We start from the raw sequence: 27,724 nt of genomic DNA, 5'->3' as shown, positions 1-27,724 counted from the left end.
ACAAACAATGTGCCCATGAATAAAAGACACAGTTTCACTGCCAGTAACCGGGGCTTTAAATGCGAGTTGAAACACATTTTATTACTCATTTTACAAACGTGCCCCCCGCCTTCAAAGCTGTGCCTCTGGTGTTCAGGTGTGTGAGTGACAGGTTTTTGGAATAACTAGACTGCAGACTTAATCCTTTGCTATAGAGACTGCCAAAAACAAAAGCTGATGTAACACAACACAGTCCCTACCAGCTGTTACCTGGCATCAACCAGATCTGCGTACAAACACTCTACAGGAGGCTGAGAGAGAAACGGATAAAACAGACAGACTCGGTCATAGAGAGTGAGCATAATGAGTCTGTGAATATACTGTAAAACCTTTAGGGAAGCTTTTTATTAACGTCTTAAATCGCTGCTCTTTGTCACAAACAGTATTGCTTGCCAGCTGACTTCAAATCCAAGACTGTTCCTCATCCTGCAACTGTGAAAGCACTGAAGTCGTACCACATCTCTAACAAATGTTACCGCATGCTCATAGCCTCGGTGTTTGTATTATGGGCAACATTTGATGTCTCCTTCAGGGGATAAAAAAGGCAAGGACATCATGACAAAATGTCTCAGTACATTAGGGATGGTTTAAAGCTTCCAGTGTCAGTGTAAACGGATTTTAAGATGGATTTTTTTCCACTCGAGAGAACAAGAGACTGGAGTTTATCAACATTACAGTATGAAGCAGGCATAATGTACTTACAGTGCTCTGTGTGTTACAGTGTGTTCTTTTGGTTTCATGACTCTGTTGGCCTGTTTGCATTTAACAAATTCAGGTTTTATCCACCACAGTAACAACATGCTACTGTGTGATGATGACCTGTTTCCACAATTTACACATGACATGCTGAAAACTGCAGCATTTATATTAGATACACTCATTGATCCATTGTTAAACTATTTAAAGGACACATATTAAGCTCTTCCTCATTTTCTGTCACATATATATAATATTAGAAAGTTGGGCCTTAAAACCTCAGGCATCAGACTGCTCTGAATACTCTATTTCCGACATATTTTTCTACTCCAGAAACAAACTGATGTCAGACTGTGACAGATTTCTTTATATGGTCATCTGCTCCAGGCACACTACTGCAAGTTTTTACATCACATAGCCTACACTGCTACATATTAACGTTGGGGAAATCTGTAATCTTGGTTGCTAATGCTGTACATTTCTCCCTGATTTTGGATCATATTCCTGCTGCAACATGTTTGGTTGTGTTTAGAAGCTTTTATGGGTGATTTCTGACAGAAATAAGGGCCATAGTGTGACTTTGTTACCGTCATTTCCCAGCTGCAATGATGATGCAGAGATGCCGAAACATGGAAGGCCTGGAGACGTGGACCAGTCAGAGCAGACTGGGCTTTTTCACAGGGGAGGCTTGACAATACAGAAGCTAAAATTATGTTCCAGCACAGACAGTATGAGGCAAATTAAGTGTTTGTTTTTAACACTGTAACATGCTAGTAGAGACCCAAAATACAAGTATGAACATGGAAATGAGCATAATAGGTCGCCTTTAAACTCCAGCTACCTCTACTTTCCCCTTTGAACAGCTTTGAAGCTGGAAAGTAGTCTTCCTGTCTCATATACTTTTTTATCAGCCTGCTGAAGCGCTGCATTGAATCTATATTCAAACCTAAGATTGTAGTTGGGGGTTTTTTGCCTTCAAAAAAGTATTCAACAGATCAACTCATCCTGAAAGTGTTAGTTGTAGCTAGCTCTATACTACTACTACTTGACTGTATTGCTGTTTGTTGACACATCTGAGCTGATAGGTTTCGTTCTTTGGTTGGTAATCTGTGTACAGTAACATGTTACCCTACTGGGGATCTGTCGCTGTAATATTGTGACCCCACGACGACTTTTCAGTTTTCACTCCTGGTTCTTCTCAGATTGACTCAACTTTCACTACTATGTTTCAGCTTCACACACAGGGGACTGATATTGTGAATATGAGACGCAGATATGCAACAGAAAGAATATGGCTCACATATCTTTGCTTTTTCAATTATATTTACTGTACATGTCTCGTCTGTCTTTGTCAGTCCTCTGTTATTCCTGTCCTTGCATGTTTTTAGCATGGATTGTAGATGGTTACCATGTGTTTAGGGTGTATTTTAACACCTGCAATAAAGCTGTCTATATACTACAGGTGTTGCTGGAGATTGACCTCTTTATTTTTAACACCCAGCCAGGGTCAACAGTTCAAAGTGAGCATTTTAGGCTTCTGTTTTATGTTTAACACATACATAGAAATTTCCGCAGCTCTTGTTTAGCAACTCAACTACAATTCAAAATAAAGTTTTGTGAGTTGTAATAATTTTTGGATGCACAGCTGTGAGGATTTGCTGCATTTCTCTGTGTTATATCACCATAAATGAATGCGGTTTGTATTTTTTAGGGACTGTGGTGGAAAGTTTTCATAATGTTTTGACATTTTACAGGCAAAACAATTAATAACCTCAATAAGGATGATGTTTGTGTTGTTTATGTTTACCTTTCTTAGCTGTGCTGTCCTTGTTTTTTAGCTGATATGTCTATTTCTGTGCAAGTACACTGAAATAGCAAAGTCAAATTGCTTGTATGTGTCCACACCTATCCCACCAATGAAGGTAATTCTGATGAAATCAATAAAACTTAACATTTTTGGTTGCAGCTCTATATTAGATATTAAAATTATTATCCTAATTTTTTGGTTGGGGGGTCAAGTGGCTCAGTTAGGGGTGTAAATAGCTCAGTTTGTCGGGACTTGACCTGGGAACTGGAGGTTTGCCAGTTCAAGTTCCTTACAGCCTGAGGATGGAGTGTGGACTGGCAGCTGGAGAGGTGCTAGTCTGCCTGCTCGGTAAGACTGAGGTGCCCTTGAGCAAAGCACCGAACGTCCAAACTGCTCCAGAGTCGCCATACTATGGCCGACCCTGCGCTAGCCCCCTTATTCCATGTCTGTCTTGTGCACAAAGAGGGATATGGAGAAGCTACATATTAACTGCCAATTGCATTATGTCAAATTAACATAAAATAAAAAATACTAAAAGACATCATATGACCAACCAACAACTAAAACAGGCAGTAACACTGACTGTTCAACCAAAAAAAAAGTAACACACAGGTTTACACACACACACACACACACACACACACACACACACACACACACAGGAGGCATAAACAGTTGATGAAAGTAGTTCACAAACAAGATGCAGCCCTGCAACCTCTCACCCACACAGTCACAAACACGTCTACAGTTTGAGCGCACACGCCCACACACACACGGGTGACACACAGGATGTTTGGAGTCCAAAACGATCTTCCCAGGGTCCCTTTCTCAAGGCCGTCGCCGTGGCAACTGACTGACACTCCACATTCCACTATCCCTCCGAGGGTCAGCTTGGCCAACGCTGTCCGGGGCGCCTGCATGTGTGTGTGCGTGAGTGTGTGTGTGCTGGACTGGCCTTAAACTCTGCAGGGTTACCAAACTGGTCTCAGGAGAGATTTTGCAAAGTGTGTGTGCACAATTATCCTACACACAAGCGCACACACACACATTTTTAAAGCACCACCCATCAGGGCCTCATCAGGGAGAGGAGACCTTGACCGACACATCTGTCTGTGCTTCCCCTGGTTTCGGGTTTGGATCATTGATGCGTTTCTTTTTCCTTGCTGCATACTTACAGGATGTGTCTGGTCTATATTTTTCACTGTCAACCAAACCCATGAAAAGACCCAAATCAACAAAAAGAAAAATCCTACTATCAAGTCTTTTTTGTGCAGCCAGAGCCTTTTATATCTTATTCTTCAGAACCACAGAGGCTCTACTGTTATCCAAAAACCAATAAACACGTCAATGAACCACACTGGTCAAGTTTCCGTTCAAGTTTAGCACAAAGTTTCACTGAATTTCAAGGAAATTTGCAAAAAAAAAACCCGAAATGGTGTCCACTGGCAGCAGAATGGTTGCACCGCATACCACATAACCACAATGTCGCCAGTTTAATTCTGGCTGGAGTCATGAACTGGTTTGTCAAGATACAGCCAGTGGCGCCAATTGTCCAATTGGGTGATATAAAACCACTGCAGAAGAATAGGACGCAACGAGATCATGTAATTAGATGAGCACTGCTACAACTATTAGTCTCTTCAGTGACCAGTAAGTCACAGTTTTCTTTAACGTCATGATAAAGCTGCCAAGTCACTACTGCAGGCGTCAGTGTGGGGCTGTGATGATAACTGCGTTACAGCGCAATATCATGGCCATGTGACACTACTGCGGTGATGAGGTCATCGCTGTCATCACCACTTTTTTGAGCTGATATAATTGTAGCCCCTCTGTTTACAGTCACCACTTTGTAGCGTCACTCAATTTCCGGCCAACAGCACTATCTGACAACTGGTAACATGTCACAAGTAATAACCAATCAACACTGAAGGCTGCTGTGCCACAGGCTGCAAAGACAGAGACTGGAGCTGCTCTGGTGCGTGAGTGGACACAAAACTGTGTGTCGAACATAACACAGCAGTTATTACTTAAGTTGCAAAAACCAGTGTTGTTCTGCTGTTAGTAACAGATACTGGATGTAGCATCAGTTGTGTCAGTACGAGAACTGCAAGGACAGGAAGAGGTGATACAGTGCCTTGACATGGCGAGAGAAGCAACCAGAATGTAATAGTTTAGTTTATAATGACAATGCAATCCCAGCCTTTCATACACCAGATGTAACCTATATATCGTGGACCTGCCGATACACATTCAGCTTGTGTTCGACCCATTCATGTCTCTGTTAGTAGAGACTTCAGTCTGCAGTGTAGTTCATACACTTCACAGCTTAACAAGAGATTTATACAGTAACATTCACAATGTACGTGCACATAAGCATTTTTAACCAGCTTGTGTTACATGATGATTTTTATGATCAGCTCGTCGCTCTGCCTGGATCGTGGCTACTGTATATGCATTCTTTGTACGCTTGTAAAGAAAACTGTGTCTAAAGTGTTTAAACAACAGCTATAGCTGCAGCTAAAACTATAGTGATCCGTAGTAGCTGCTATTGTTTTTACCCGTCAGCTCCACCACCTGTTGTTTGAGTTACACAGATAAACACTCCTGAGGTCTTCCTCCATAGATGGTGGGACAGGAATAGACTCTCTGATCCCAGCTCACTCCTGGTTTCTTCCATGACAGGGTGGCTAAACTGTTCTTCCTGTATCGTAGCAGTTAATACGATCTAAAGCCGAGTAAGTGGCAAACATTAGGAGCAAACATATGCAAACAATACACAATAAACATACTGTCCTACAGTTAGTAAAATAATAGTAACATCAACAGTAATACTACAGCGAAATCTTGTATGAATCTTGCAGTTTCTGTCCTTAAAGGTCGGGTTAGAGCAGTGGTTTGTGTGCTGATTTTGAAAGCAGTTTGAATTTGACTCAAAAAAACAGATCCAAAACATGATAGCATTAAAAAAAAAAAAAGTTAAAGGCCCCGCCAAGGGATATTTCACCAATTCTCTCTGGCCTTTAAATTATTCAAATTATTGTTGGCTCAGTATTATGGCCACAGAGAGCAGCTGGATTCACATAAAACCATAATACAAATGCATGAAAATGGCAGCATCTTTAAAATCTATTGTTTTCTTTATTTTTTTAAGCCAGAAACAATCATGCATTTTGGGGCCTGGACAATATCATTCATTTACAATAACTGTAAAATCACTTTATACAAATTTTTTTAAAGGTTTATTTTATACATTCAGCTGTTCGCATAGAGTTGTCTTTCAGGTGAGGGCTTTCACAGATCAAAAAAATATTTTTCAAAACGTGCCTGCACTGAGAAAAGCTCTGACGCCACCTTTGTACACACTGGTTTCTGGTACGTGTACAGAGGTGGAGTACAGGCAGCCAGGAGATCAGATCACATTCACATTCAGCTCTATCTGTGGCATCATGGAGGATGTGGGAAACACACACACACATACACTGAGCACTAGTTGTGGGGTTACCAACACTGATAGAGATGAGTGTGTTCTAGGAAACCTGTCAGAGGCTGTCAGCCTTCAGTGATGAATAAATGTGTCACTTCATTGTGCTGCCCTCCTTGCATACTTCTCAGAAACACTGATATATAAGCCAAATATGCAGAAGTTAAGACAGCACACTCACAATTCACAGAACTGAGTGCAGTTCCTTGTAAATGAATTAGCTGCGGCTTCGCACCCGAGAAAAGACCAATTAGCAAACCTGACAGAGCAGAAAAAAGAAGAAGGGAAAGTGTTAACATCTTTCAGCATGATGATAACAACAATGTTGTGACACTTAACTTTTAGATTGCAAAGTTAAACCTAATTCATCAGAATTTCTGCTTAATGCTGAAAAACTTTAGTCCAGTGGGGAAAGTCAAGAGCTTTGAGATTGTGACAATATATTCTCATTGTCACCAACAACGATAAAATCATCTAACAAAGTCAGGACAGTGCGTGCGGCCAAGAAGACTAGCTTGTTCAGACGGCAAACGTCATTTACATCAGCGAGTGTCCGCTATGTAACAGAAACACCTGTCTGTATAATGAAACACATTTCAACAGCAACACAAACTACAGCATCAAAAATCATTATATTTATGCTTTCTTTGATAGTATGAGAGAGTGATAGACAGGAAAGAGACAGATGAAGACATGCTGCACAGGGCCCGGGCCGGATTCTAACCTGGGTCGCTGCTTTAAGGACTTGACTTTGAGGGTACACGCTCTACCCAGTGAGCTACCAGGGTGCCCCGGAGGAGACAACAATCAGCACCATAATATGCAACCAAGGGCTGAAATACTAACAAAAAGCCTTTATAAACAGCCGATTTCAGCATGTCAAAGGATTATTTTAGCACCCCACGTCTACCAGAGAGGAAAAGTTTTATTAACAAACTCAATATTGTCGGTCTGACTTTGAGTCCCCTCTCCATACCTTGCTTATGTGGGAGACATGATGCCACTGAATGGCCAGAAGTGAAACAATTATTTCATGAAACCACCAAGTAAAATCATTTAAGCTCAAAAAAGATCAAAACCAGGCTTTGCTTAGCTTAGTTAGTCTCAATCTCTACAGTCTGTCTGGCCAAATTAGTAATTGTAACTTATATAATAATCAAGGCACACGGCCTCAGCTTTATGAAAGTTACATCCACAATGTAATATCCACTTTTGTTTTCTTCAAGATGTATTTCACTGCTGGAAAGATGGTCTGCAGTATGCAGTAGAAAGCCGCAAATACTTCTGAAATTGTTGCTACATGACCGGAGATAACTTGGCTTTGGACAAGAGGTAGAAAACCTACAACTACCAGAAATGCTCCCACTGGTGGGTGATATGATGCAAACTCGTCCTTATGACACAATGGCAGCCAGCTAGTGACAAACAACCTCGTATCACAGTTAAACATTAAGCTAAAACATGTGTCTAATCAGTTTAGACGAGAAATAGTCAACACAGTTACAGAATCTTGGTTTATATTTGATCAGCACTGCCTAGTTTTACTGTTCAAGCTCCGTTTTTTCAGCCTCTGTTGCAGGAAACGATACGGAGCCCACTTCCAGTTCACAAACTCTCGCTAGAACAGCTAAACAAGGCACTAAAATATGTTTCTACAGATCATTTTAGATAAGAAATAGGCAATAAAGTAACATAATGGCTTATATTTGATCAGCACTGTCTAGTTTCACTGTTCCATCAGAGTTTGGTCTGAGTTTGAGAGAAAGAGAGAAGCGGTGAGCCACTTCTGTGCTCTGTGTCCGTGGTGGAAGCATGGGTGACGGGCAATGCAAAAATGCCGATGTACAGCCTGTAGTTTGAGCCCTGAGAGCCAGTAAACCCAAGTTTTGCTGGGAGGGGTGCAGGGAGCTCTAGACACTGGTGTGATGGAGGGAAGTTTCCAAAATTAATTTATACATACTATCCATATTGTTATGATACAGAGCTGGTTGAAAATCAACAAAGTATCATTTAAAAGGTGTGTACTGATACTACTGAAAGAATCAGCTCATGCAAGTCACAAAGACAAATATTTCCCACCTAACCCTCTTGACATCTCCTTATTTTCTTCACAGATTGGAGATATTCACCACTGAGACTTCTGTCACTGCTCAAATATTTCATTTGCGGCACCCAGAGCACTGCAAAGTGACATTTAAAAACTCCACAGTAATATCTCCTTCCAGAAAACATGTATCAGTTACTCGAGTTAATCTACGGACTAACTGTGAACAGTTTTCATTGGATCTACTCTCTGTTGAAAGTATGAACTGTTTTTATTGGGACTGCTTTCTAGTGAAGAAACAGTCCCAATGGAAACGACTGGCAACGAGGTCTGTGAACTGTCTTGAGTAACCGGCAAATTGTTTTTGGAGGGTCAACCACAAACAACACTGCATTCACTATATCACCAGATCACTATATGGTCGTATAGCATGAGCATGAGATTTTCAAGGTGTCCTGGCAGTCTGACCGTCTGGGACTGGAATCCGGCTGGGAACTCCCTCCCTCTACCCTCTCATTTCCTGCCATCTCTTGACTGTCACGATTAAATAAAAAGACAAAAACAGCCCCAAAAAGTGCTTTAAAAAAGATATATCACTTTCTAAACTCTCTTAGACAGTGTACATTTCTGTAGAGAAATGTCTGCTGATCCAGATGATAAGATGTTACAGGGTCAGTGTGATAAACTATTCGCTTTTTGGCCCCGACGACTGCTCCAGAGTGATTATTTATCAATTTCAATCTTGATCTTTGACTCATAACATCCGTCCAAGATAAATGATCATGGTTTGTGACGAGTCTAACACCTTCCTCTACCCAAACAAAAGCTAATCGTAGTGCAGCTGAAATATCATGGAAAACAACCAGATCAGCTTACTGAGAAACAGAAAATAGATTGTGTGATTGTGTGTAGTGGCGAGCAGAGCGTGGATGTTCGCGCACGCACACATGTGCACTGTTTGCGTGTGTGCAGTAGAGTTTCTGAGTATTTTACCTATCAAAATCGGCTACATGGGAATCTCAGTTTGATTTTGTGAAAACATTTTCACAGTTGCATGAGAAGGTTTTGATAATGTAATAATAATGTAATGACAGGCAAAATGTTGCATCACCATTAGTGTGTGCATCTGAAAAGTATGAGCTGTATGTCATTTAGAAAACACAGACATCAGTTTGAGAAGAAGAACAACATCTCAAAAGTTTGCACAAATTTCACTCAGCAGTGGATGAAAGATTGCTTGCATGTGTGTGTCTGTGTTTATGCATCTAAAAGATTTCACCCGTGTACTGCTTGTCCACGTGTAAGAGCTGCCATGTGTCAGTTATGGGTGTGTGTGTATGTGTGATGGTCAGTTAAGGGCGTGTTGTATGTCCAGTAACTGTGCACATGGGAAAAAGACATTTCACAGTTCTAGTATTCTACATTTTTCCCCCCTTGAAATCCCCCTGAACTAATAAAGATGATAGTGACAGACATTTTGAACAGCAAACCTCTCTGGATATTAAATAATTACAGATAAAATGAAGAATACAACAAAAAGAGTAATAGGGGGTTAGGGCTGGTTACTGGGGCAAAAGAAGTCCCAATCTATTCAATGATAGAGGCGGCATGTGTCTTCCAAAACAAAGGGGTACTTTTATGCTGCTAAACTGAGACATTTATATTGTTGGTGTAAGTCCGAATATAAAGCAAATTGAAAAAGATACAGAAAAAGAAACAGACTAAATTCCAATTCAAAATATGAGTGGAGATAATAAACTATACAAGGAGCTAAAATTTAATATGGATCCAATGACACTGCACACATTAGCTCTGTGGTTTAAAGTACTGAAAAAGTATAAGATTCAAAAGGAGGCAGATATATTAAAATGGGTAGCTTATGATAGAAATTTCAAACCTTCAAAATACAATCAAGGATTTAAGCAATGGGGAGCGAAAGGAATAACAGCTTGGCGTATTTTGGAAAAGGATAGGGTGCTGAAGGGTGGAAAGAAAATGGGAAAAATTGACTCTACAAGACTCAAAAAGACGACACTGGACTGGAATGATAATCAATAGATACACTAAACATTAAGGCTGTAGAAAAGTGCATTTGCCCAAGCAATTTTTGTTTAGATAGCTCTTATTATTTTTCAATTATTTTATTATTTCATTATGCTGTTGTAAATGACATGTCAATGACAACTGATATAAGCCAGTAGCAACTACCATTGAAACTTCTCCAGTCGTACACCACCTGCATTCTATCATTTTTGAGCCAGGGGTCTGATCTGGACTTCTGCTGTAAAACTCATTAATGACCGTTGAGTAATGTTAATCATGTAATGCTAACAGTTAGCCCCATCACTGTGTACATGTGGCTCTTGTCCCTGGTGTGGAGGTCTTTGTAATGTGGTGATGTGGAGCATGGTGTATTGGTAATGTTGGCAGTTTGGCATGCCGAGATGCCACTACAATTTGACTATACTACACACCTGTGGCATCTGGTGTTATTTTACACAACTGAATGCTTCCATTCACATGAGGGGTAAAGAATAAAGTACTCTATTGGATTTAGTATCACTTAAGGGTACTAGTATTGGGCTGTCTTTTTATAATACCAATACACAGCTCTACAGGGGGTCCAAAGAAAAGTGGTAATATCAGCCTGCCTACAAAGGCATGAAAATGAAACTCTGCTGTGACTGATTTTTTTTACAACTACAAAAACCGACTTCTGACAGAGAATCATGCCCAGAAGTTGGGAAAGAAAAACATTCTCGTCCTTCCTTTCCCTCCTGCCCCCGGTGCCACACCATTGTGTCTGAATAAACCTTACTGTGCAGTTTTGCCCCTTACAACTACAGCTCCTGGTACCACTGAGCCAGAACCAGGTTTACATAGGGAAGGAGATCTAGCCATGATAACATTTTCCACACGAGAGTCGGAGCCAAGTGGGACGTGCCAGGGCCAGAGCAAACTCTAAATGTTTATAGCGCAGTATCAAAAGCCACGGTCTGCTTAGTGAGGAGCTACAGCTCCAATTGACAAATCATATCCGCTGGCAACAGGATAAAAAAAAATGAGTCATTTTTCTGAGGGGAAACTGAGAGGCACAGATAATGAGAAAATGCTAGTTGTGTTTGGCTCTGTAATAGAAACCAGGCTAAAGAGTTGCCCGGAGAGAATCCGGGGAGGGGGCTTAGCAGAGCTGGAGATGTGACTCAGAATAAAGCTGAGGAGAACTGAGTGGAAAAGCATGGAGTGGAGAGGAGAGGGTGGAGGAGAGCACTGAAGATATACAGACTGCTGAGGGCCTTTTTAATTCCACAAGGCATTCAATTTAATACCTTTACCATGGTCGTACTGGTCAAAGTACAGTGTGACAGGACAACCAGTATGGACACCAAGACCTATAATTATTTATTACATTATGGCTGCAACAGCAATTATTTTCGTTATCATTTTCTGATTAACTGCCTTTAATTTGCTTGTTCCGTCTGTCTAACAGACACAAGATATTAAATTTACTTTCATACACTGTGACAAAGAAACAGCAATATTTATCCTTTTTGCATGAAAAATGAAAACAATTATTTGATAAATATGGTTGCTGATAATCTCTCGGTCAATCAGCTACTTGACTAATCATTGCCGCTCTGAAGTACATGAATTCATCTACATTTTTGTCAGTGCTGCCCTGCTGTATGTCAAAATAATTCTCATTAATATAATCAATTAATTGATGTGACCTGATTTGGATAAGCGTTATGTTTACATGCACATAATAATCAATTTGTTGACAATAATCAAATGGCAATATTCCAATGTTTGCCACCATTAGATTAATCTCTATTAATCTCTATAAACAGATATGTTTAAGTGGCAGGGAAACAGTTTGTGTGGAGGGCACACTGGCCATACTGCAACCTCAGAACCCATCGGCTGTCGTCTGATTACTTTAGTTTTAGCTTTGTTTATTTATGTATCTGAATTCTGTTTATAGAGATCAGCCGAATTGACCGGTGCACGGAAGAGGAAGTCTTGGCCCGGATATAAACAGCTACACTGGAATCACATAAATACTGGCCGTTGCCCCCAGAGGCTTACTGTCATCAGTCCGAATATGCCACTAGATTAATATTCCTGTTTCCGACCACATTACATCACGTCAGTTCCCTCCAGTATTAAACCTCGAACTTGATCTTTATGTTATGATGATACTGTGGTTTACTCTTGTGGTCATCGTTAAGCAAATACTGCAATTAAAGTATGACTATGAGTGGTTCTTTTTACTGCAGCAACAACATGGGAGCATGTGCAGAGATGAATTTGAACAGAGAAAGAAAAACCAAACAAATAAAAGAACATTTTTTAGAGCAGAAGCAAGCTGAAGTAAATGAAGACCCCCCACAACTACCACAGGGAAAGGAGACAGGCAAATTATTTAAAAAAAAATTTATTTGTTCATTTTTATGTCATCTAAATCTGGTATATGTACAGGTGTAATAACTATAACGTCTGCTTAGAGCTACAGAGAGTTTGATTCTGAGACAAGACGAGATGAGAGTGAAGCACAGATAGGAAACTAATTTTCCAGTTTATTAGGTAACTTTCTGGATATTATCTAAAACAGATGCAATAGAGTGGTGCAGGGATGATGACTTAGAGGTTAACATCGCCCTGGTTCCCTTGACAAAAGTCAGTGGGATTTTTCCATTGAATTTGGATTTCGGATTATTGCAGAAAACAAGCTCCTACAAGTTCTGTTTAGAAAGATGATCTTCACTAATAAACACCACTTTTAGGATCTTTTTAAGCGTAAATGCGATCGCCACAAGCAAAAAGCTAACGTAAGGCTATAAACAAGCTGCACCACAGTCCCATGACTTAACCTCACCACCACAACGAGGCTGTGAAGCATCTCGTTGTTACTTATTCGCAACCGTCTTCAAGACATGTAAAAGCTTTAAAATTCACAAGTTGGTTATTTACTGATATATTTTCATGACGAAAATCTAACCACAAACCCACTCAAAAAACCCACTGACTTCAAGACAAGGGAATCGGATGTACAAAAATGCTCCTGGGTTTTAGGACTCATTCCTGCAGCACTCTATACATCAGCCATGTGAAAAATCTTACCGTCATGAGAGATGTAAAGTTTATAATAAACTGGCAACTGAATGTAGATACCATCTTGTTAATCGATGGAGAGACTTACAGTAGAAACCTTACGCAAGCACTGACAAGCAGAGTCCCATGCTTTGAAAAATATAATCCTAACTGAAGAGTCACAAGTTTAGAGGTGTTTACAAGACAAACATCATTTGATAATGCTAATAAAAAAAGGAGCACTTCACGTACTTGTCAACTTCTTACCGCAAATGCACTTACTCAAACTATGACATAATGGTGCTTAGTAACATTATAATGTTCGCAGGTGTGAGTGTGTAGGTGTATGTATGGGCAATGATGAATAAGAAGAACAGAGGCCAAGAGAAGACTGTTGGGTGAGGGTGTTAAACAGCTTTGGGGGCTTTCCACATGCAACTCAGCGAGGTCATGTGCACTGGCACTGTGGTTGTAGGTCTCACACACAGACACACACAAACAAAAAAACACACGCAACAGAGTCCAACAAAGAGGTTGTGACGAGGGGGAAAAGCAAACATTTCCCATGCATAAACGGATAAATATTATTAAGCCACTAAATTTCACCGAAGCGAAAGCTATGTATCGAAACAGAGTGTTCAATAATGCAGGCAGAGACACACACAGAGACAACACGACAACCTCTTCTGCAAAAAGACACAGAACTAGAAAGAGACAGAGCGAGAGATCTGACAAACATCTTGACCACATGACTCTAACCACTCTACTTCCTTTAGATGTTTCTATAGATTTTTGTCACGCTGAAACACACACACATGCAAACAAATAAAAAAAAACACACACACACACACACAACACTCCTCCCACATTCATGCATTTTCCACACTGAGATGTTTTCCACGTTGCATGAGAAGACAGTTTTTATGCCTCCTTTAGACGGAATACAAATAAATATCAACAAAAGCGACACTGTTGTGAGCTACGCTGTGAGCTTTGTGAACCACATCTTAGCTCAACTTCCTCTCCTCCTCTTAATTTGTCAGTTTTTTATATAAGTGAGCAGTAGCAATGTGCATAAAATACAATGTAATGGTCCAGCCATAAAGTGCACGGCATGTTTCATCTATCTATCTCATCACAATCTAGTTGCGGAGGCAGCAAGCTGAGCAAGGTAGACCTAATTGCTTTCTCCCAGCCACGTCCTCCAGCTCTTTCTGGGGGATCCCGAGGCGTTCCCAGGCCAAGTGTGATGTGCTTTCCCTCCAGCGTGTTCTGGACCTGCCCCAGGGTCTTTTACAAGTTGGACTTGCACAGATTACTCCCACAGGGAATCGGGCATCTGGTTTGGATGCCTGAACCACTTCAACTGGTATTGTAAGTAAAAGGCAGAAATTTTACTCTGAACTCTTTCCAGATGCCTCGACAATCTGCAAAAGCAGCTCATTTCTGCCACATAAACTGAGCGCTTCACATGTATGCTTGTTAATTTCCTGCTTCACCTGACCCTTACTTATGAACGAGACATTTAAACACGCTTTCCTCAGACAGGAACTCAGAGGGAGGAGAGCACCATGGGTTCAGACTTACTGTAAAGTGATTGAATCCCATCAAATTGCTGCTTCACACTCGGCTATAAACCTCTCCAGTTTGCACTGGACGCCACAGAATGCATGAATCTTGAGTTCCAGCCCAGTTGCGAGAAGAAAATTGCGGCATTGTAGACTTTTGCAAACCATGGATAAGTTACATTTGTACGTTTTATACATATCACATGAACGTTTTTAAAGTGGCATAGTTCTGATTACATGTATATGAGCTGATTTTGTCATCACGAAGTGAGGGGGATGGTGGATGGCGTGACACCCAGGCCAGATGGCTGCCAAGCTGCAGACCTCTGTTTGAGACCGCAAGGCAGATAAAGCGGGTGTATTTTTAACGAGACATTGGCGGCATTTCCTGCAGCAACTGTGCCCCAAAAATGGTGTTTTTAGCCCGACATCAACGGCATTTCCAGCAGAAACAATGGCACCATTTCCAGCAGCAATTCTCCCACTAAAACTTGGTGTTTTCAGTGCAACAATGGTGGCACTTCCAGCAGCTACTGTGCCATCAAAATGCTGTATTTAGTGAGAAAATAGTGGCATTTCCAGCTGCAACTGTGCCACCAAATCTGGCTGTTTTTTTAGCAAGAATTCAGCAGCATTTTCAGTGACGACTGTGCCGCCAAAACCAGGTGTTTTTTAGCAAGACATCAACGGCTTTTCCAGCTGTGATGGCGCCACCAAATCAGAGTGTTTTAAGCCAAAGCATGATCTTTCCCTGGCCATAAACCATTGGTTTTCGTGCTTAGCATAACCACGTTAACCACAGCGTTGTCCATCCACTACATAAAAACGTAAAAATATTACATATCTGTGGTCTGCAAAAACGTACAATCCCAACATTTACTCTGGCGACAGGATTGTGAGTTCACCATGGGGTACACATGAAATTTGCGGTACACCACAAGCTGGAGCCTCCTCTCGGGCATCTTGATTGGGAACAGCTTCACGTGAAAGGCTGAACAGTGTCATACTGACAATTGTTCCCCTTTCTCTGACAAATAAGACTGAGAAAAAAAAGGGGGCAACACCCACCTCTTCAAGCCTAGAGTCACTGCCCTCAAACCTGACACAAAACCGAAGAGGTCTGTCAATGAAGACCAACAATATTTAGACCTTTCAGCTCATTCAACTCCACCACTACAGAGCTTTATGACTAACACAGTGACCTCCAAAAGCAGAGGGCATGTCAGTCGGGATCATTTCTTCAAAGTGTTCTGGTATCCGCAGTCAAGGTCAGCAGAGAAGTGCTGAGAAAAGCGTGGGCAAGCTCCTGGTTCATGTAAACATACTGAAAGGGATGTGGACTATAAACGTGTGGATTCTGCCCACAGCATGAAATCACAAATCTGCACATGAATCATATCAAACTATATCTTGTATTATATCAAAAGGACATAAAACCAATAATCAAGACTTTTATTTAAAAAGGGTGAGAAGTGTCTTTGTTTTGTCTGCCCGTGCCCTTCATGGTTAGAGAAGTTGAGAAAAAGACTATCATCTAGTGATCTACTGTACGTCGTTTGCAACATCTGAGCGGCTGCAGTTCTTTGAAGCCTCTGGTTATATTTACACCAAGTTCTTTCCTTGGAAATGTGTGGGTTTAAACTTGGTAGGATCCCTCTATGACTCACTGTATTCCTGACAAGAGTCATTACTGCTGACTTTGGCTAAACACTGGTTCTGTACGCAGTCTTAATCCCTCAAGACGACGTCAACGCAAGTGTGGTGTGTGAGGACTTTTAATTAAGAAGCAAAATGTTGAATTATACACTAAACAGGACTGGATGTAGCTTGAAACTCCATGGACAGTGGCCAGTGTTCAATCCACCACCAACTAAAAGATTAATCATCTCTTAAGAGCACTCATATTTTCCAATACTGTAACTTTACCACAACGTAAAATGACACATTTTGGTGAAAAATCCTCCATTTTGTTGTGGTTACAGAGACTAGCATTAACACTTATCCTGTTTTTTAGAAACCTAACCACATTTATACTGAAAGGAGTGGGATACTGCGGCATGATCCACAATTCTGATCACCAAGACTACATTTCTTTTAAGTTTAATTGACCCAGACTCTGCTCTTTGACTCATGTTTCTGTCATATGATTCCCTGCTTTTCAGCACTATAAATGCAGCTGCCAACACCTCTCGGAAACAGCTTCAATAAAAACTGAAAATTATAAACTTAATGTTAGAATTTGTTGCAGGACTGTTGCATTAATACAGCCAACTTTCTATTCAAAATGTTATTAAATCAACCTGCACCTTCAGTGAAAACATCTTTTCAGTGGTCTCTCTCTTTTTTTTGATAGGTTACATTTGGGTATCATCTGTCGAATAGTAGTGAAACAATTAGTCGACGAGGCAAGAAAAAGCTAACCATTTGCTTTCTGCTAAGAATTTGGTGCTTTAATCTGTTTGACATCATTGTAATGAATATCATTTGGGTATTGAACCACTGCCTGGACAATACAAGTATATGAAAAACTCACTTTGGGTTCTGGAAAATTGTGATGAGTGTTTTTCACTATTTTCTAAACACATAATTGAAAAGAAACAATCAGGATAACCAAAACAGTCCAATATCCATTTTTTAAGAAAATAAAAAAAGACTTTAGCGCTGCATTTCAAAGCCTTATCCATTTAGAAGTAGTGAATGTCTTGCTTTTTACTTTTCTTTTCTGTTAGCTTTGCGGTCAGACAGCTGGCTAGCCACATTAACATGAGGAAATATGGTGGCCACCGCCCACCCTCCAGTCTCCACTGGTTAGGTAGCCTTGGCTGCTCTGCACTATGCATCACCCGAGTTGGGTTGGTGCTTCCTAGTGGCACCACTGGTACCGCCACTGGGACTGTGTTGCTACAGAAACATGGTGGCCACCCTCCAGTCCTCCCCTAGGTATAGCCCAGGTGAGTAAGCAAAACCCCTTTAGCATTGTTGAGTAACGTATTTAGCACCTCTAGCTGTGCTGACACTGCTAACAGAGCTAATAGTGACAACATAGGCTTAGTTAACAATATGAAAAAGGGCTCTGCGGAGAGTGGGCACAATGTTTCCACAGCAACACTGTTGACATTACTAGCGATAATCGCAGAATGAGTAGAGCCACTAGCTTGCTCACAACAGACCCGATGATGCACAGTGATAAACATGCATAACCATTCAAAATGTTCTTTGTGGTTAACTGATTAAGAGTTAACCACTGACATCCCTAATCAAATACTACCCTAATCTGTTCATAAACCAATCCCTCAAAAGACCTCCATGGTGGTGCCAAACACAGCTGTTGGGAAATCAAGACTCTCATGCAACCCTGCAGGCCTCTGTTTCATCAGGACAAATTTCAGCAAAGGGCCGAGTCACAGTGAGCCGTCACTACATTTCAAAAACCAACATTATGCCAACCAACCAGAGATATTGTTTCCAGAGGTATTTCCAAACTCAGAGCCAAGTGGATGGCTGCCTGAGGATTTCCAGAGGCATTGTTCTCCCAATTTTTCTCCAAAAACTACCTCAGATCTCTGTGGCCTGCACAAGATAAAGATCTGGTGATTCAAAATTAGAAGGAGCAGGGAGGACAAGTTCAGGCAAGTCAGCAGAGAAACACTAAAAAGCAGAACCTTCAAGTAATCTAGTTCACTGAAGACAAACAGGAAAACATCTACTCTCATGCTTTTCCATTTATCAGACTTTTACAATCTGGTTAGAACAAACTGATTTGTAACATGATATTCACACCATATATACATGTGGTGAACACACAACACAAGCATGCATGTGCACCCACGCACATATCTACACCCATTACATGACTCAGTCAAGTCACCTCGAGGCATAACTTCTAGGTTTCATGAAACTCGATCCCTGGAAAGAGGAAAAAATTTGACTTTGTGGGTGAGATACAAAGACTGTTATGATGTAAAATGAAACTCAACTCATGTCTCTCTCGGTAGAGATAATCTCTGCTCTAAATGCGGATATCAGTGGAGGCTGACGGGCCACTTGGAAGTTCTGCACAACTTCACAAGAGCTAGCTACTTTCAGGATTACCGGCCGTCCAAATAATCAGCAATTTATTTTCTTGAGTGATCAATAAAGCATTTGGTCTCTAGAGAGTCAGGCAATAGTGAAACATCTCAGATTCTCACAATTATAGTTTTCTAAAGCCCAACATAATGTCTTAAAATGTCCTGTTTAGGTCAACCAACACTCCAAAACCTAAAGATATTCAGTTTGCTATCACGTAAGAGAAAGAGAAGCAGCAAATTCTCACATTTGAGAAGCAGGAATCTGAAAATATCTGCTTTTAAAATTACTTCAAATGTTTAACCTACTATCAAAATACTTCTCAATCATGTGGCTAATTGTTTCAGCCCTTAACTTTATTGCCAAGATTGTTCGTGCAAAATTTAAACCAAAGTTTCTACACAAGTAACTCACATTTATGTCCTTTAATTTATTCACGTGGTGCATGTTTTATTAGTGTTCAGTTGATAGAGGCCCCTGGGTTGCCATAAAAATAAAAATATAGCAAAATCACCCATGACTAGTCTGGAACGATAATTTTTCAGGGAAACAGTCCAAATTAAATCTCTGCAGTGACGTTTTTCAAATTATCCAGACGTTCTGGAATTTTAAAATGTCTTTTTTTTCTCAATGCTTTAAGCAGCACAGATGAAATTTAATACACCACAATGATGCTGGCTTCGCAGCAGAAACCACAGAGGCAACACGTTTCAAAATCCACAGTTTGATGTGAGCAAATGTGTATTTTGATTGAATTCATTCGGGTTAGCGGAGCCTAAAATAACAACCTGAAGAGCTAAAACAGTAGAGTATTTTTGATGAGAAACAGCTATAGTGTAGAGCTTTATCTGGGGCAGAATTTAGCCAGTTACATTCAGGTTCATTAGCTTTAGCTGTAGAAACAGGCAGGTTTCCTGGTCTTCTGAAAGGCTTTGCTTGTTAAGTGAGTCAGATGAGCATAAAGACAAAGTTAATTCCATGTTTTATTGCTCATTATATGATGATTTAGGGGCTATTCTTTAAGTTAGATGTCCTTCATTTCTGACAAGTGACAAGGGAAGCTTTTGGGTGATGGATTGTCAGCATTTAATTGGTGTCCATGTGGACTCGGGACACAATAAATAAATCCACTGTATCTGCAAACAGGGAGTCTTCTCACAAGGAAAATGTGCGTTTGAATGTACCTCTTGCTTGTTTTGGAAGAATTCTGCACATCTCAAGTTAAAAAACTAACATCAAAAACTTGCCACAGACCTACAGTCACCTTGATCTCACTCTGTCTGTCCTCCTTGTTGCTGGCTTGTCTACCTTACTTTCAGTCTGTCTTTGTCATGTCTCCTTCTGCTGCGTTTCCTGTGTCTCTCTTGGTTGATTTCATTCTGTTTCTGCTTCAGCTGACTGGGGCCCATATGCTCAGAGCTTTAGTTGTGGTATGCAACGAGAGCCAAATTAACGCTGCATGTTGCCATATGAGAGACTGAAGTACAACAAGTAACACAGAACAGATGGACACCAGAGTCTGGTTGTTGGAAAAGTATTTTCCACTGATGTTGCAAACTCCTCTCTTACTGTCAGTGAGAGAAAAAAAGAAAAACACAGCAGGGAGAGGAACGTGCAGAAATAAATGCAAATATCAGAATGCATAGGAACATGTATTTAAACATATTTTGACTTCAGCTAACTCCAATTCTGTTTAATGACGCACAGTGTTGAAATTGACTTCATCAGAAGGCCTATTACTGGAAATTATTCTACTTTCTTTTCACTGAAGGCTTGAGATAAAGTGCCACGTGACCCTGATGGGCAGGAAAGGCGAAGACAAAGCTTTTACGATATATGTCAACATACATACAGATATGTGTGAGCGAGCACAAACTCATACAGACGGAGAAGGACAAACTCCAAGAGCAACATGATACATAGTTGTAGGCACATTTACGCACAAGCATGAAATGAAACCATGTGGGAAAGATTAAGGCTCGAGGAGCTGGAACAAACACATGCAAAGGCACAAACACACACATGCACACACACAGCTGAGATGAGATGAGAGGGGTGTGATTAAGATGAAGTCTACAGGAGGTCTGAGGAAACTTATCCACCATCAGAGTGCAGCAGTCTGTGGGAACTGACTCTGGGAGACAGAATACCACGATTTTCCTGGCAAGACGCTAACCTTGTCTGTAACCTTGACTACCGTACGTCAGATGAAAGGAAAAGAAGGGCTCGGTGTTGTAGAAATGACTACCTCGGTTAAGAGAAAGTCAAAGCTGAGGGAGGTCACAAGATAACTTCAAAACTGCACATTAAGATAACTGAAAAGTATACCAAAACCAATGTCGCTTTCTTCTCAGCTTCTTGGGATGTGGGCTATATAATCGAAAACAACATAACACTTATGGGTCATGGTGCCACTTTGTCCTCATTGAGATTCTTGAGGCCAAACTTTAAAGCAAAGACTTTAAAGTTTGGCCTCAGACAGCACTGAGGATATTATGGAGACATCTGCTTCTTTCAGCTGACAAGACAAGATTCACTTCTGCAATACAGCAAGTGTTACATCAGTTTGGCTTAGCTATCTTGTTATTGCATCTGCAAAACAAAAAATGACAAAATACAGTCCTAAAACCTGCTGATATAAGTTCCAGTTTAAGAAGCATGTACAATAAGTTGTCATTAATAAGCAGAGTGGTGCAGCAGAAGCATGCTGGGCCTACAACCCAGATGATGATAGATCGAAACCACCTTCTACTAGTGGAAAGGTTTAAGGGCCCTATTTAAATGATCTATAGTGAATGGTTTAAAGTGCACAGCATGAGTGCATTTGGGCCATGTCCATCTCCACGTTTTGCCAGTCCGATCTGTGGGTAAAGTAAGGCACAAGGGGCAAAGAGGTTGTATTTAGTGCCTCAATTAATCAAAGATGTCTTCTGGGCATAAAATGAATCCAAACAATAAGAGTGTCATCTGTTCCCTTTAAAAGTCAGGTACACCTGTTCCTGGTGTACTGCATGGTGGATTTGGCAAATTGGAGCAGTAAAGGTTTTTCTGCAGAAACAGGAGGAATGTCACTGCAGTAAATATCATGGGACATTTAAGCAGCAAAACTAAAAACTGGGGTTATAAACAAGACAGAAGGAACAGGACAAACATTTAGCTTCTGAAATAATTAATGAAGTTACACTGCTCCTTGTTCGTGAATGTGCTTAGCGTCTCTCTTAGTGGGTAGTCTGCATTTTAGAGATTGTAATTAATGTTTTCCGCATTAATAATTTATTATTTCACCCAACTGCAGCCCATCCGTGCATCTCTGTGTGTGTAACAAGCAGAATGTATGCGTGTTGTGAACCGCCTATGTAGCCGCATCTTACTATCTGAATAATGCACCCTTCAAATAGAAGGAAAATACTGTACAACTGACTTTAGAACAGGACTTTGTTGGTCAATGACACAGTCGCTTTCTGGCAATGCACCAACAATGTGTCTGACCGCACCTCATTTTGAGACCTACGCACCCATGGGCACAGATAGGTGCAAGCACTTTTGCATCTTACACAGCATGGGTGCTGGCCATGAAAATGACAACTGTGTCACTCTGAATCGAGCAATGACAGTTGCGTAGCTTTGCACTGCGTGTAAGGTAGGGCCCTAAATCTCTCATTTCTACTCTGGGGATCAATAAAGGCTTTCAATTTTATCATATCAATTTTTCCAACAAAACAAATGCATCATATGCACAAATGCAACAAGAACGCTTAGATGGTGAGGAACTGAAGCGGAATATTTCAATCAATTAGGAAAAAATACAATTTAACATATTCATTAACTTTTTTGGTGCAAAACACTTTAATATTGGAATTAGTCAATCTTACTATGACATCACTGAGTTCACCATGTCAAAACTTAAAGCTTGGATGTGATAGTTTAACACTATAAAGTGTGTCTGCATAGTATTAATATTTTCACTACTGATACAGAAGCATCAAAGACATAGTGTCCTTATAAAGGCAATCTTTAGCCTTTTTACAGTTTACAGTTTTTTACAGTTGTTTGTCAGAAGGGTTCATTTGCAAAAGCAGATCTTTCCATTTTCATTTATTTCACTAAACCATGATTTTTCTGTGTGCGTGCAAGCCAGGATGATATCAGTCAAACTGGTGTGGGTTGTTTTGATAAAGTATCTCAGAGTTTTTATTTTTCATTTTTGTACACTCTTTTGTGAATTTCAAGAACGTCTTTTATCTGTTTTTCAAAAAAAAACGTATCCCCTCTACTCTTTTACAGTGAGCAAACTGACTACACTACACAGGTGTGATCATTTTAGTGGTTCGTTGACAGAATAAGATCTTGGACAAGACAAACACAGTCCTTCACACCTAGACTAGAAAGATATATAAAAAAAAAAAAAAATTACTACATGTGAGCAGTTTGACAGTCATCACTGGTCATTTTCCACATTTTTCCCTGAATGTGTTTTCTCCTCTGTCCTCGGGAGTAGAGAGTTGTTGTTTGGTGCATTCCTAAAGTAACTGGCAAGCTTTCACCTGCCCAGGTTATCAGAATGAAGCAGGTTAAACCTGTGTTTAGACTGACATTAGTACTGCATCAAAAACCTGGCTCAACTTTAGCCCTGACAGGGCGCTTCGCCTTAACTGGAGCTTTCTCACGCAAATACATTATCAGTTTCCATGCAGCTTCCTCTTTTGTGCGAAGTGAGCTCACTGATATTACTGATGTTTCTTACACAGAAAGACACAGACACAGAGATGTGAATAAAAATACATATATGAGCACTGCCCTGGGATGATTATCTCCTGTGTAGCGAGATATGTGTGCAGCGTGCAGGTATGCATGCTCACACACCTACACGCAGAGTCACAGAAAGAGCCCACAGAAGTGTGAAATCTCAATTTACATCCACAAAAAAGAAACTGTATAGAGCTGAGCAACCCCAAGCATGTGTGTTTAAATGACTTCTTTTAGGGTGTGAACCCATGTGCTTCTTGTGTATGTTAAAAAATGTGTGCATGCAAGTCCACAGCTCTCCTTCCTTTTAAGGCCATTCTCAGGGCCTTAACTCTCTGCCCTGCCAAGATTACACACACACATACACACACACACACACACACACACACACACACACACAAGTGAGAGGGGGAGCACTCAGAGCAGCGCTGCAGTTGGTTAACTAAAGCAGCATTGCAATCAGCCAGGAAAATCCTGCCAATGCCTTCCCATTCTGATCAAATATGCATGCACGTACACACACACACACACACACACACAGCTCTGGCTCTATCATCAACTGAATTACCTCACGCACATGGTTAGGGCTGCAGCTGGCTGAAGAGTCGAGGGCTGCTAAATATAAAACGCTACGAGCACACATACACACTGAGACACACGCACAGGCATGCAATGTCTATCTCATTGACCCCTGTTTGTGCCAGAATACACACTTGCACACACCCTGAAGAGACTTGAACTCTGCTGCCTTATACTGTAGATGGCGGCGGCTGGGACGGCAGTCAACTTGGCCGCTCTGATTACTGGTTTGGGGATCTTGGAGGACTGGGTGTGCAAGCACATGCAGCCTTGCAGCTGGCCCCATCTGGAAATATTGCAGGGTTTTATGCCATGAGGTCTCATGTGGGGAGCCAAGCATGCATATTAGAAAAAAAGAAAGACATCCTGCTGTGCTGTGAGGAACTGTCAAGCAGGGGCAAGGGGAGGGTATGCTGATAGTTCTTGCTCCTAACTTAAAAATGCAAGATGCTCAAACAAATATATGATAAAGAGGGAAAATTAATAAATTCTGATAGTTCAGTTGAGGCATTAATCCTAAAGTAATAAGTAGAAAAATTGTGACTGGCTGAACCAAACCCCAAACAAACAGGAAATAGTGTAGGAGGCATACTGACTCACCAAAGACTAAAAGAAGACATGAATGTCGCAGATTCTTTGAGGTAACTGAGGACAAAAACGCCACACTGGGCAAATGCTGAGCTGCATGAATGCATGAAAATTACTAAATTATAAAGAAATGTGTGACAGTAATCAGCGAGGAACAGGCAGATTAAAGGCGCTGTATGTAAGAATGTGGCCAAAACGGTTACTGCACACAAATTCAAAATACTGCCGCGAGTCGTGTCCGCCCCCCTCCCCTACAGATTTGAGGTTGCTGGACAGCGGCACGCTGGAGACTGATTTGTTTGCCCATGGACGGCTGAGAGTTGGTGAGATCAGTATGTTTTATGAACATTATTCCTTAGTCTCTGTGACATATTAGGATGATTTTACGCCTATCTGCTTTAGATTTCTTACATATAGCTCCTTTAAATCTAAACAAACAGTAACTCCATTTCCTCAAGCTTCTTTAACTAGGTTAAAGGGCAAACTATCTCTTATCCTATCTTTAAAGGTTATCAGTGTGAAACAAATGATGGAGTTTTAACAGCAACAGTGCCACTCTGCACGCAAGGCAAGAACAGGCGTGATGCTCTGATTAGTTTTCATTAATCTAAGCTGTGACCAGACATGTAATACCACTCTTTGGCTTTTTCAGCTTGTTTAATGCAGACGCCCGCTCAACATCACAGCACACTCTGTAGCTGCAGTTAAAAAACAAACCGGAGGCAAATATGTGATGAAAACAACCAATAAAACACATCGTTTTATGAGATAAAGCTAAATGTCATCACAGCCTTGGTCTTGTTTTGTCATGTGGCAAACTGTGCACCAAAAGGAGCTTCTCAGATGCGGCAAAATATCATTTATGAAAACAAAACAAACACAGAGAAGATCTGAAAAAGGAGGGGGGGAAACCCCTCAGACTAAAAAAGCTGGAAACAGGAAATGACTTTGTGCTTGTGTGTGTGTTAATTCAGAGTATGTGCATGCATTTGTGAAACAGCCTGGCAAACTGACATTAACCATCGCTTAAAAAGGCCTCTGTGGCTTTCTATCTTATTGATGAACACAAACAGATCTAGAGAAATTATCCGTCTTGCACAGATATGAAACACGAACTGAGAAACCTGCCAGCTGTTGAGTGTTTCAGTGGTGTGCAGATTTCTGAGAAGACGCTCAACAAACATTTGCAAGAACTGCAGACACACAAACACAGTCCTTTGAAAGCAGGCATCTGCTGTACCAAGAACAGTAACCGAGGAATTTTCAGCCATCAATGACATGCTTTATACCTGTAGCTGAATACATCTGCTTGTTACAGATGTCGTAAATATGGCATATTAGGGATGTTAATAATTAATTGTTTAACTGTTAACTGACACTAAGAATTTTGATCAAGTTAAAAATATATATTAAATATAATATACAGGGACTACAGAGAAAGATGATGAGACAGCGGAGTCTGCTGCTGCCCGGACTGGAGTTGCATTGTTGTGTGTATTTTAGAGTGTTGTGAATCATTAATATACTGCATGGCCATGATTACACCCATGATGTGTACACATATGCAATAATTGCTTGTTTTATGTAAATATGTGTGTATGAATGTAAGCATGAGCAACTGTTTCTACCTTTGGAGGATCATAGAGCTCCAACTGGTACCTCTCCCCTCCTCCTCTTCCTCTGCCTCCTCCTCCAACTTGAGCGTCCCTGATCCTCCTGACCAGCAGGCGGCAGCGTTGCCAGCGGGGCTGAGAGTCTGAGATAGTGTCATCCACCAGCAAGTACCTCAGTTGGCCCTCTTTACAGCAGCCGCTCGCCTCTGACCTCCTCTGCCTCATGCTTCCGCCGCGTAACCGACGGAAGCGATCCAGGAAGTGAGAGGCTACTCCAGCCATGGACATGTGTGAGGATGCTGGGGGTGTGGCTTCCGAGTTCAGACAAGAGGAAGAGTGGGAGGAAGAGGAGGAGGATGACACTTCCTCATTTGTGGAAGAAATCCTGCCCACTCTGTCACCATTATTTGGGGGACTGCTGTTGTTGTTGGTGGGGTTGGGGTTGCTAGGAGACAGGTCCTGGGATGAGGAGGGGCTGGGCCGTTTCTTGAGAAGCCGCCTTACGGTGTGCCGGATTTGGCTGACAGAGAAATGTGTGACGTCAGCGCGTGCAGGGTTGGAGGTTGAGGAGTCAGAGGAGTACCGTTCAGATACCTGACGACGATCAGTGCCAGAGATCTCCTCGTTGCTACGGCTACGAATCAGCAGCGACCCGCTGCCGATGCTACGAGTCGACCCTCTGAGCACTACGGGGTTTCCTGATAAGGAGTTCCCCGCAGCACATCGCAGCGGCTGCTCCTGCTCCCGACTCACCACCACTGGCTCCACTTTTGGTGACACCACAGTAAACAGAGCAGCCCCTCCACTTGGCCGGCCCGCCTCCCGATAGTCCTGCACCCCAGACAAAGACGTGATTCGCAACCTCCCAATCACAGCCTGTGATGGGAGGGGAGGAGCAGCTGGGGTGGTGGAGGAAGCACTACCACTAGCGATGGAGCATGTGTTCTGGCTGAGCGGGCTGCCATCTTTGTCGACCTCGCAGCAGAAGTGCTGCTGAAAGAGGTCTGTGAACTGCTTGGAGAAGGTCTCTGGAGGGAGCACGTCATGTTGTGGCCGCTCTCTGGCGAAGCTCCGGTAGTGTCCGGCCAGCTGCCGGGCTGTGGCGATGGCATGCAGCTCGCAGAATTCCCTCCAGCCTCTCGGGGGCGCTGTTACACCTGGGCCTCCTCCTGCTGTTGTGGTGGTGTTGGCTGGATGGATAGTGTTACCATTCATTGCAGTAACCAGACCGGCTGAGAATCACTGCTGTGAGACAAATAAGGTTGAAAAGGGAAAGAAAAGGAAAAGAGAAATGGACAGATGGTTGGAGAGGGTCGGGGTCAAGGGGTTGATTTGGAGACAAGAGTGGAGGGATGGATGGTATGGAAAAGAAGGAGAGAAAAAAGATGATTGAGGGACAAA

At 41.5% G+C, this 27,724-nt stretch overlaps 1 protein-coding gene across 4 annotated transcripts in view; it reads right to left on the bottom strand.

The window, feature by feature from the left end:
- sh2b3 (SH2B adaptor protein 3) overlaps positions 1 to 27,724 on the bottom strand; it is a 72,111-nt gene that overhangs the window by 23,033 nt on the left and 21,354 nt on the right. For 2 of the 4 annotated variants that reach the window (XM_050050683.1, XM_050050685.1), the window contains exon 2: positions 26,339 to 27,568. In XM_050050683.1, coding sequence (XP_049906640.1) covers positions 26,339 to 27,538 — 1,200 coding nt within the window. In that variant the 5' untranslated portion in view covers positions 27,539 to 27,568. The remainder of the gene's footprint in view (positions 1 to 26,338; positions 27,569 to 27,724) is intronic. The other 2 variants (XM_050050684.1, XM_050050687.1) reach the window with 1 other exon arrangement.

Source organism: Epinephelus moara, chromosome 8 (assembly GCF_006386435.1).
Source record: "Epinephelus moara isolate mb chromosome 8, YSFRI_EMoa_1.0, whole genome shotgun sequence".
Taxonomy (NCBI): Eukaryota; Metazoa; Chordata; class Actinopteri; order Perciformes; family Serranidae; genus Epinephelus; species Epinephelus moara.
This window is presented reverse-complemented; position numbering and strand designations above follow the sequence as displayed.